The sequence below is a fragment of the Parasteatoda tepidariorum genome, chromosome 4 (genome assembly GCF_982258835.1).
Source record: "Parasteatoda tepidariorum strain Cologne lab strain chromosome 4, Ptep-v5.0, whole genome shotgun sequence".
NCBI classification, from domain to species: domain Eukaryota; kingdom Metazoa; phylum Arthropoda; class Arachnida; order Araneae; family Theridiidae; genus Parasteatoda; species Parasteatoda tepidariorum.
The window spans coordinates 46315108-46327216 of record NC_141758.1 but is presented as its reverse complement, the minus strand read 5'-3'; the positions used below and the strand labels follow the sequence as shown (position 1 = coordinate 46327216).

The window sequence follows — 12109 nt, the reverse complement described above, 5'->3', positions numbered from 1 at the left end:
AATGGTGACTTGTTTGCATGAAATATGTCGGGTCACAAAGTCCTCCAAATTTCCAAAACAAATCAAAACCTCTGGGGGTACTAATCGAGGATTCTCTTGTCTTTTGGATTGGGCTCAAAATGACAAGGCTACGGAGTTGAGCATCGATAGCCATAGACTCGAATTCGGGTAGACTGATCAACGACGGCTATAAAATAAAAAAGTCAATTGTTTCAAATCACCATATTCAGTAATTCAATGTATTTATTCGGCAAACAACTGTGATGTTAATAGTAAATTCACATTTTCGTGAATAGCACATACACATTTTATATGGTAATTTATCTACGCATAAAATATAGATAGGTTGTAATACAGCAAACTGAGATCTGCCAATTTTTATGTTTGGATGCCTCTGGTTTGATACATGACATGATAAAATCAAGATGCATATTTGGTTTCTGTCTGTTTTGTTTCATCAAAAGCTTATAAATGAAGATAGATATTTCAAACAAACTAAAAATAAACGAAACAATCAATAAGAAAAAATTTATTTGAAAGTCGCAAACAAAAGTCAATCGTACACTGTTTATTAATATGAAGAAAAAATATTCCACGTTCAACAGTGGAACTAATAGCGCAAAGAGTGTGTTCATAGGAAACAATAACGTATGGAGATATCATAATTAAAACATTCAAATCCTTTCGAGATTAGTCCTTAATATCTCTCATGAAATACTTTGAATAAATGATTCCAAGTTCAAGTATTCAATCTATCGTGTAGAAATCTTTCAGAAGTAAATACTTCTGGACTTGTTTGGGAACGCCCAGTTCTTCCACTCCTTCGGGCAACTTAATGTTGTCTCTTAATCTGTTTCTGATGATGCATCTTGAAAGATGTTTCAGAGATCTTGGACGCTTATCAGACGTTTCCTCATAATTTACTAGATTGCAGTACCATTGCCATACGTCATTTATCTTCTGATAGTATCTAGGACTGATCCCCTTAAAAATTCTAAAAATATCGGTCTTGGTCAGAAGAGGATCTGGGATAGAGCTCCAGAGTACTCGCACAGCCATTTCGGGCAATTCAGATTTATCGAGATAAGTGAACCTCCTATAAAGATCCAGAAGTTGAATTGCACGGAAGTTGAGAGGATTTCCAGACATATCATCCCAATTTTGCCCCCACGTATCGTAGTCTTCATCATCATCAAAAAACCTAAAAAGTAAAAAAAAAATTGTAAATAAATAGACTCTAATTCAATTTTTAAAACGTTACTCTGTTTCAATACATTTTAAAATTGATTGCTAACACGAAAATATAGTTGGTTCTGCTTCATGGGGATCTGAATTCTTAATTAAAGTAAGAATAGTCAAAATAGAAAGGAAATTTCTAAAATATGGCCCTAATAGTTTCGACAGGAGTGCCTCAAATTCAATATTTGGAAACAGAATAAAATAACAAAAATTTCATAAAATATCTAGATATAGAATAAAAAATCTCAAAATGTGATATTTCAACAACTGAACTATTAGGACAATATATTTCAGATGATAGCTACTCACTGTATTTCTAAGTCAAGAATCCGAAATAAAAGTATTTTTGTTCAGAAGCAACTCATTTTCGTGTCTGATCTTGTAGTTCAACTAAGAAAAATATTGATATAGTATTTAACTTATTTAATAACCCTCATTTTATCCAAAAGTAATTCGAGTGAAATTAGTTTTCTTCACTGCAAGATAACAACATGAATAACTTTCGTTAAAGTGATCCTCTTTCCTCGAACTCAGTACTAATCATAATGATTTAAAGAGGTGACCTCCAATATGCTAATATGTACGAATTATCTTAGTTAGAGAATCAGACACGAAAACGTACTTCATCATAATAAACATACCGTTTTTTCGACATATTTAAATCTCTGACTCTCAAAATACGAGATATAGCCGCAATCTAAAAAAATATATTTACAAAAGGCGAAATTTAAGGAACAGTAAAAATTAAGAAGAAAATGGGAAATATAATGACAGCTGAAGCTGACGTCATCAGCGGGTACCAGTCCCGGAAGTCATAAATGACTGGCTTTGATGACTTTTGGGAAGTAATACAGAGAAGAAAAAAAAATTGTGTCTGATTCTGAAACTTAACTTAGCAGTAATTAGTTAGCTTATTTAATGTTCGGCCTTTAAATCATTAAGTTGGACAGTTAGTTCGTGAATATTCGATCATTCGAACAAAATGTATTCAGGGCTGAATAGCTGCTATTTAATCATACAATATATGAAATCATTCACGGTAGTCCGATGCGAAATAGTTATTATTGCTTATGCATTTTTTTTTTAAATATTACATGTCAGGAATGGAAACATATCACAAATTCATCCATGAACCATAAAAAAGGTGCAAATTAGGTTGTAGTTTATGCTGGATAGAATTTTTCTAGAATTGTATTAAATGTTGAACTGCAGAAACGCGAGTTTACTGCGCTTACTTCATGTAAATTATAATCTCAGCTTTTCTATAAAAACGTTTTTTAATACCTGAGACTGGAAACAGTAAATTCATATTTATGTGGTATAAATGTTAGCTAAATAAAATGTTTAAATAGTATAGAGGAAACTACGATAATTATTAACTAAGAACTACAGAATCTGAAATTTATTTAACAGTACTAACATTTACCATTACCTCCATTTATACTTAAAAGAATGAACGTTCCAAATGAAATTTTTTGAGAGTGAGAAAAAACTGCGAGAAAGCTAAAAATCTAAGAACTTAAAATCAACGCAAGCTAAAAATCAACGTATGTGACAAAAAATTCAAAATTAAGAATTTTATAAATATGGCATCTTTGTACGGTAAGCTACATATTGCAAAAAAAGAAGAAGAAAAAATTAAAAATACATTTTATTTTATTAGCTTTTTGAAACTCTAGTTTAGCTTTCATAGCACTTGAAATAAAACGTAAATAGTTGTGAAGTCGCTTTACTCGGAATCAATCGTGAGTTGATCTTAAGCACTTTTTCAATTGCACGGCAGCGTAGGTGTTACACATTGAGATTGGCGTTGGCGTATTTTAGGGTATCTTCGAATCCTGCCAAAATTCTTGACCCAGAAACTCACCAATTCTCTCATACTTCTATGTATTAGAAGTATTTCATTAAAACTTTGCACAGGGTAATTTTCAGGTTATTTCTAAAATTGACTTTTTATCGACTTCCTGTTCACTTAAACAAAAAAATTGATTTGCTATGGATGGAAGAAATATAAAGGAAGTTACGAATGCTTTTTTTCAGGGGTGGCAACACATAAATATTTTTGCAAGAATTAAACTTTTATTAATCTGAACATATGTTAATTGCCAATAACATTAAACAAAAATTAAAATAAATAACAAAAACTTCTCTAAATAAAAAGTATGGGCCGGGATAGCCTGGTCGGTAGGGCGCTGGGCCCATATCCAAGAGGTCGTGGGTTCGATCCTCGCCGGCCGAAGACTCCCCGTGTAGTAAATGGTGACTGATGCACGTTAAATCTGTCGAGTCTCAAAGTCCTCCATGTTCCCACAACAAATCAATACCTCTGGGGGTACTGATCCAGGAGTTTCCTTGTCTTCTGGATTGGTTCAAAATTACAAGGCTACGGAGTTGAACGTAAGGTAAGTAGTCGTAAACCCATGAAATTGGGTCGGCTGTTCAACGACGGTCATAAAATAAAATAAAATATATAAAAAGTATATAATATAAGCCTTCTTAAACCGATATCTTCAATTGCCATTTTAAATATTTTTTTGGAGAAAAAAAAATATTTTTTTTAAAAATGTATCTCTTAATTCTTTAATTTAATGTATATTACATGTTATGAAAAAGAAATTAAAGTTAATGAATAATGAAAAATTAACAAATTAAAGTGTAGTTTGAAAAATTGAATATTTGTTTAAAAAAAGATAATTTAAAATATATACAGTGAAACCTCCTGTTATGGACACTCCTGCAAAACGGACGCCTCTCAATACGGACATATTTTTAATTCCCCGGGAATCTTCTATGAATAAACCATTACGTACATTCTCCGCAAAGCGGACACTCCCGTAACCGGACGCGGACAGTCATTTTGATCCTGTAACGTTGTTTTTTATCTCTACAAACCGGACACTACTTTTTCTAAATAAATTGAAAGATAAAAAATGCAACTTTTCACCATTTTTAAAGCATGCAAATAAACTTTTTGCCTTATCTATAACTAAAAATATTGTTAAGCTATTTCACCACCGAAAAATCAATCTTTCTCCTGTCACCTTGCCTAATCTTTGTAAAGAAAGCAGAGAAAATGGTACTGCACTCCTGAAATAATTCTGACATCGGCATCTTTTGATCTTTTCATCTGGACCACACAGGTTATGAGACCCCTCAAGTTGAAATGATTTCTCTCAATGCTTCTTCCCCATTGAAAATTTCTTTAATTTTCTTATCAATTTGAAGACTGTATTTAACACAACTGGGGTAAAAAAAAAAGAGAACAGAGGTATAATCTTTGAGGTGTTTATATAAATGAAACATTTATTCAGACACTTGATAGCTGCTCAATTGTGAATAATCATCTCCATAGGTCCTCATGACTTACAGGCATGCATTACTTTTTCTGTGAATCATGGGAGGTTTATTTTCCAAGAAGGTATTAACCATGTTCCCTATCAAATGATAAGAAGGTGTAAGGGGATGTGAACCTAATAATTGAAACGGACTGAGGACAGTACGCTCCTATTTAGTATCATATGTCTAACTTGAGTATCTATGCTAATAGGAAAATTATATTTATTTATCTGTAGCTACATCCAGAATTATGTATATTTATATATATATGGTAATGAAGTAAGAATAAGAATAAAACTAATTTATACAAAGTAGAAAGTCACCTAGAAAAAATCTTAAATTCATAGTAATTTTTATAAGTAATACTGTTAGAAGATGAGGGAAAGGAAGATGAGTTTAAGAATAGATGAGTTCTAAGAATTTGTAGACTTCAAATCATATTCTTACTACCCGATAAAATCATGCATAAGATGCTTTACCTGGTATAATATATATATATATATATATATATATATATATATATATATATATATATATATATATATATATATGCGAGCATATGCAGTGTAATGTGTTTTGAGCTGATTTGGGAAACGCATGTGTTTTGTGCTAACTAATCTGGTAAAATTCGTGTATGAATCCAGTATTAGCCATTGATAAATCAATTCTTGTGCATAGGCGCAAGAGGGAAGCCAGCATAAGAATTGTGCATGTTTCTGTTCAATTTTTTTAAAAAATAGTTTAATGATATAAACCTTTATATAATAGAACTCCAAGATCCAGAATCAGTCTGAAGGTGCGAAGAAATAAAAATTGTAATGCCTGGATTATTCAAATATGTGTTGAATGTTTATAGTCTAACAATTATGGTGGGAGAGGGGGCAGATAAATTTTTAGTCTGACTAGCAAGTTAGTTTTAGTTGCAAGAAGAGATCTCTGTTTGGTTACTGTCAGAGATTTTAATTAAAAAAACTGTTAGGAAAAAATTTAATTATTATGAAGGATTGCCAGTCTGAAAATTTAGAATACACTTTCTCCTGAAGAGAAGGGTGGCAAAAAATTTTCAAACCGTATATGGAAAAATACAGAAAACAATGACAAAATTTTTCGAATCGCATATGATTATATGACAAAATACTTCAAGAAATAACTTTTTTTTTTCAACATTAACTTCGAAAGATCTTTCAAAACATTTTATCAATTTTCTTGCGAAAAATATGCGTAGAATTCAAAAATTCTACACGTTTTTGTTAACCTTTAATTTATTAAATTTCTTTTATTTTTGCTAAACTTTAACTTATCAAATCTCTTTTATTTTTGATAAACTTTAATATATTAACTTTCTTTTCAAAAATCAGTTTTTTTCAGATACGTAATTTAATTAGCTATTAACTTTTTCCTTTTAAAATGCATTTCGATTTGATACAGTAAACAAGTTTCAGCTTTTTTTTTAAACATTTCTTAAGTTTGCTTTTTATTGAGCAGACAGACGGCAGCATCAATTCTACTGTTGGGTTGTGAAGATCCCGAGCAAGTTTTTAATGTTATTTTAGTTTATTCAGTTTATTCAGTTTACGTTTTTTTTTTCCTCCTACTAATTTGGTATATTATGATAAATTAAATTTCTAAACTTTGTTAAATGATTATTAAGATATTTCGCATCATGTACAAGTTATTTTTTCATTCGCGATCGCAACGAACTATAAGAGGCGTTGTTTGCATGAGACGAATACCTGCGATTTCTATATGAACAGTCATTCAGTTACTCTGGAGACGTCTTTAATGTAGTATTGTAACGTTCCTTCTTTATTGTGGCGCAAGCGAAAGCAAAATGGTATCTCCTTTTTCTTTAGAGAAGGAACATCCAAAACATATCGAAAAAATATTTGTAAATAAACAGAAGAAAAAAATTGTATCTTCTTATTAAAGTTAAAACCTTTTTAGAGTGAGGTTGTGTTGTGACAGAGCTCAGCGATTACGTCATTTCAACGATGTGCCTGAGGCGGGAAGCGGCCGACCGAACAGCTCGTGCCGCAACCTGACTTCATTGATTTCATTGGAACGAATTGAGTTTGCTACCGGTATGTCTGATGTTTTCACTAAGCAGTATGACATCGATCAACAAATTGCTCGTTATGAAAGACTACTCAAACGGCAGCAGGAGAATTCGAATTTACCTCATTCATCGGAATTTGTCCTTCGAGTTTTAAGGAAAAAGAAAGAAGAGCTGTTTCCCGTGGATCCGGTTGTGACGACCGTGCATATGGAAACTGAAATGCCTTGTCAACATGAAACGACGATGGAGACCACAGCTACAGTTCTAATCTTAGAGCCACCAGTGAAATCTACACATGTAGAACCCATTACCGAGACAACTAAAGTAAAGGAATCCGAGTCCAAAAAATTCTCTCCCAAAAAGAAGTCGAGCCGTGGAGGGGGGCGCGTCTCAACCCCCCCCCCAGCGATTTCATTCAGTCAGCAAATTCAAGTTGAATCGGCATTTCTTTTTTTTTTTTTGCTTAAGTATTAGTTGTTCAAGACGAACAGATTGCGATTGTCAGACTATATTTTGAGAAGGAAATAAAAACAGCTTAAGGTGTATTAATATACGTAGGTCCAATCACAGTCTCAAACCAGAATAAATCGCCAAGGTGGGTTTGCTTTGTCTTGTAAGCTTGATGTCGCGAACCTTTTTAGCGGTCCCGTCCGTACTCCTATTTAAATAATGTTATTTTTAACGCTTATAGTGAACAGCTTAGAACTTGGAAACTCGGTTATAGTGGATTCAAATTTCATTTCTTTGAATATCTTTTTCAGTCCTCCATCTTTAAACTTGCAGGTGTTTGGACTAAAAATGAATGCATTCCTATACAGTGAGTCATATTTCCCTCCTTTGTGCTTATCACTTTTAACTATACTGTTATAAATGTCAAACAGAACATTTATCTTATACTCTCCCCTCCCTGACAAGCCTCTCTTTGTCGCTTTTCCCCAAGCTTGCTCTACAACTAGTTAACTTGGCCACCTGCTGAATTTTTGAAATTTTCTTATCTGTTCCAACCATATTCTTTACAAATCACCCCTTGACAATCAAGATGGTGAACAATTTAACTCATTCTGCAGCTGCACTCTTCATATTCGTACATAATCTACTTGAGAGAAGATTTTTGTTTCGAAAGTAGTGAAAATGGCAAAAAGAGAAAAGCGTTTTCGATAGAAGACAAAATTAAAATTATAAAGCGTATTGAAGATGGAACAAATCGATCGGCAGTCTGTAAGGAATTTTCCTTGTCAAAATCGACAGTTTCAAAAATTTTGCTAATTGCAGGATAACCAATAAGAAATTTTTTAAACCATTTTCTACCAACTTAGACCATTTTATATCATATATGATGATCATATGGTGGGAAATGATTTGCATATTATTAAATTTTATCTGTAAAACAATGTGAACAAGATAATCTTTGTAAGGTAATGTAAATTTTAATTAATTGTTAATTATATTTGTGTATTAATTGAAAATAGTGTCGCGTTAAAAAAATTTTTGTCATGAAAAGTTGTAAACAAGTATCTTAATAGTTTTTTTATTATTAAGGAAAATAGTTTCTTCAAAAATAATGTTTTCTTCCCTCTCTCAGCCCTTGCCTCTTATAATTAATTCAAAATAAATGTTATAAAGTTAAATCTTATTTTCCGCTGAAGGGGTTTTGTTTTAATTTGAATCATTTTTAACCTTAAAATTTTCTTTAAATCAAAGTATTTAACTTGCATTTATTTTAATAACTAGAATATTAATTTATTTTTAAATTTAATTCCATGAACAAATTTTTTAATGTTAAAATGTATGTTTAAATTGACTTTTTTCCTATGTAATACGGTATAAAAAAACATGAATTTTCTAATAGTTTTTAATTAATGAATTTTCCCATAGTTCCCTAGAATATTAATTTATTTTTAAATTTAATTCTATAAGCAAATTTTTTAATGTTAAAATTTATGTTTAAGTTGACTTTTGTAATATGTAATATGGTTAAAAAATGAATTTTTTTATAATTTTTATTTGTTTCAATTTATCAAATAATTTTTTTTCTCTGATTCTGTTTTTTTTCTCTACGTAATCAGTTTTGCAGTTTCTAATTTTAAACATTTAAAGTATTTAATTTTATGCAAGCATGTTACAAAGTGAACTGACAAAAGGAATTTAGTGCCCCTATATGTTTATATAACAATTACTACCTACAATTGCTGTCAATATATCTGTCTAAATACATTGGCTTGCGACCCTTCAATTGTCAATCTGCTGTGAATGTGGCCCTTCACTCAAAAAGGTTGTGCACACCTACGATATAAAATGTAAAGTGAAACTTCTCCTTTAAAAAAAATGTCTATATAAAGCCCAACTATCTATATATTCAGAGAAATAAAACTCAAGAACTGCATAAAAATCTTGTCAATAACTTGAAGTCAAAAATCATTTACAATCGTGTGCATTGTTTTGATACATAATTTAAGAAAAGCATTTTAGATTAGATAGAAATGTTTAACAATGTTAACATTTTGTGCAGGATCAGTTAATTTATTTAATGTATTTATTAACTCAATGTGAATATTTTTTTTTTAAAATGGCCGTTAAATATTATTTTTGGAAAGTAAAAATATTAATTTCAATTTAAACAATACTTTAGGCATAAACAGAACTACTACAATAAATCTGAAGGAAAAAAAATTCTGGAAAAAAATATAATTAAAAGAAGAAAAAAATCTAAAAATTACCAATTTCGTTTGACAAAGTTCAAAATTATTACTTTAATTTAAAAGAAATGGACAATCAAAAGATAAAGAACATTAAAAATGAATCTCCTGATAAGTTAAGAAAACAATGGTTCTCTAATGCACCAATGACACCAAACAATAAATGTGAAGCACTTGCTTTAGCTATAGAAAATGTGTAAAATTGCTCATAAAAGAAGCAAAAAAGGGGTAAAAAATAAGCGCAAAAAAAGTCTTAAACTAATGAATTTTACTTGTTAATATATATATATTTCTCTGAATTATTTAAAACAAATGGGTGGATGAACGATGTAGGATAAGAAAGATATCTACGACGCATCTTTTTAGAGGTAATGCGAGATAATAAGACAAGAATAAAAAATTAAAAACTAAAAATAAACATCGACAAAAAAATTCAGAAAATTAGAAACTTTGTTTGATGAAATACAAAAAATATTATTTCGATTAGAAGGAAATTAGTTACAAAAAATGTATAAATAGAAAATGGGTAAATGTAAAAATATATAAAATTGTAATAATACAAAAAATATAAAGAAAAAGAACCTTGGCAAAAAATTTATTAAGTAAAAAAAAATTTAAAAATTAAAAAAATATGAATTTTGTTTGATAAAATACAAAATTATAATCCTTAATAATGGGTAAAATAAAGAGAAAGAAGCTTAGAAATTAATCTGTGCAATACATTTGAAAATAAAATTAGAAAATTTTAAATGATAAAATAAAAATTATTATTTTGAATTAGAATAAGTGGGTAAAGATAAGATAAAGGAGCTTAAAAAATCTCTACAATACATCTATTAAATATTTTTAAAAAAATGGAAGAAAAAAATCTGAAAATTATGAATTTTGTTTGATAGAATACAAAAATGATTATTCTGAATTAAAAGAATTGCGTGAAAGAAAGACAAATAAGTTTAAAAAAACTATCCCTTCCATGCATCTATAAAGAGAAAAATGCAAAAAAAAAAAAAAGAAAGAAAAATGACTCGAGAATAAGTGAAATTAAATCAAAAATTGGAAAATAAATATGAAAATATAGAATTTTATCTCATAAAGTATAATGTTACTTTGATAAAAAAAATGGGTAAAAAAATTACAAGGAAGCAAGTGTCTGCTGTCAATTATTGACAATTGCTTGTTCCAGAATATATTAAGGAATCAGAGATATTCTAAAAACAATGATAATAAACTAAGATTAATGAGCAAATGCACTACACCCTAAAGTTATAGTGGGGGTGTTTTTAAATTTAAATATAAAGAATTCAGTGCAATTTTCATTTTTTATAGCTTTAAAAAGATTTGAAAGTTGCATTAGCTCTACATTTATTTTAAAATTATTATACTCAATCTACTACTGTTGTAAGTAAAAAAATATTCTTCAGTATTCAGCGCTATGAATCTTAAAATCATAAAACTAAACTTAGATAATGACGCTAATTATTTTAATAATGGGTAAAGCATAAACAAGATTTAAAAAAAAAATTTAGTAGAAAAGTAACCGAAATAAAAACTTACAAGTTAAAGTAGGACCAATCATACTGGTGTTCCACTATTGTTGTTCTGTTAGAGGCTCCTGCTTCCGTTATTTTAATGAATGCTTCGTGATTCCCTCCGAGACTACCGGTAGAAAAGTCGCATCCGTTTAATGGAAATTTTTTCTTGAACATAGTCCAGAGATCCAATTTAAGTTCCTTAATCAGTTTTAGAACAATATCAATAGAATCGACTTTATTATAAACAACATTAAAATACAAATGGTGCAATATGCCATTAAAAGTATTATCTCTAATGTTATTAGCTTTATCTCTATATGAAAGAAGAAATCGTTTTTCGTCAACGGTAAAATCATATTCATCGAAAGACATATCAATTAAGCCATCTAGGAGGTCTAAGCAAAAATACTCATTTTGATTAGTAAAGTAATCAGTCTTATCAGTCATTGCTCTGAAAAGTGTAACAGTAAGGTCTAGTGTTGTTTGGTAAGACTGCCTGTTAGTAATAGATTCAAAGTTATTAAACTGATTGAACCCTTATGCCTACTAGTACGCATGCGCATTGTATATTTTGAACTGGCCAATAGGATTGAACGTCATACGACGTCATACGTACGCATGTATGCCGTCACCTTTTCTAAAGACTAGGAGACTCCTCCCCCAGTACGCTTGACTTACAACCCACGTGGTTTGTACATTTTCTTTTTTTCCCCAAATAAAGTCCTAATTTTTGAGAAAAAAATTAATTAGCTAAAAAAGAAAGAGTTTATTTTCTTACTAAAACACAAAATTTTTATAGTTTTATGTATGAAACTGCAAGATTAATATGATTATGATTAATCATAGCGAAAGTAATGGTTACTTAGATTTGTAAACTAATTAACTGTAATTGGAAGAAAAAAAATATTTAGACTAAAAAATTCAAAATGTGGAACACAAGAACCTGATGAGTCTGTGACCTATTGGTAGGTCATTTTTCTTTAAAAGTCAATTTTTGCAAACTTTTTTTATATTTATGTTACCGTTATATGACATTAGGTTATATAATTTTTAAAAATATATATATATATATATAAGACAAACTTACGACTTTAAAATTTAATACATAAGAAAATAATGTGAATATGAGACAAAATTTAGTTAAATATACTTACTGACTTTAAAAAAAACTTTATTTAAAAATATTTTGGGAGGCAAAGTACATCTAATTTTTACAACTTTGAAATATGTGATTCGTTAAAGAACACTCC

General features: G+C 29.7%; 1 protein-coding gene across 1 annotated transcript; it reads right to left on the bottom strand.

The window, feature by feature from the left end:
- Positions 1–514: 514 nt before the first annotated feature.
- Positions 515–11382, bottom strand: LOC107457245 (uncharacterized). The gene is made up of 2 exons (XM_016075359.5): positions 10882–11382; positions 515–1201 (listed from the first exon to the last, which is right to left on the bottom strand). The coding sequence occupies exons 1-2, from the start codon at positions 11304–11306 to the stop codon at positions 748–750; spliced, it is 879 nt and encodes a 292-aa protein (XP_015930845.1). The 5' UTR covers positions 11307–11382; the 3' UTR covers positions 515–747.
- Between the last annotated feature and the right edge of the window lie 727 nt (positions 11383–12109).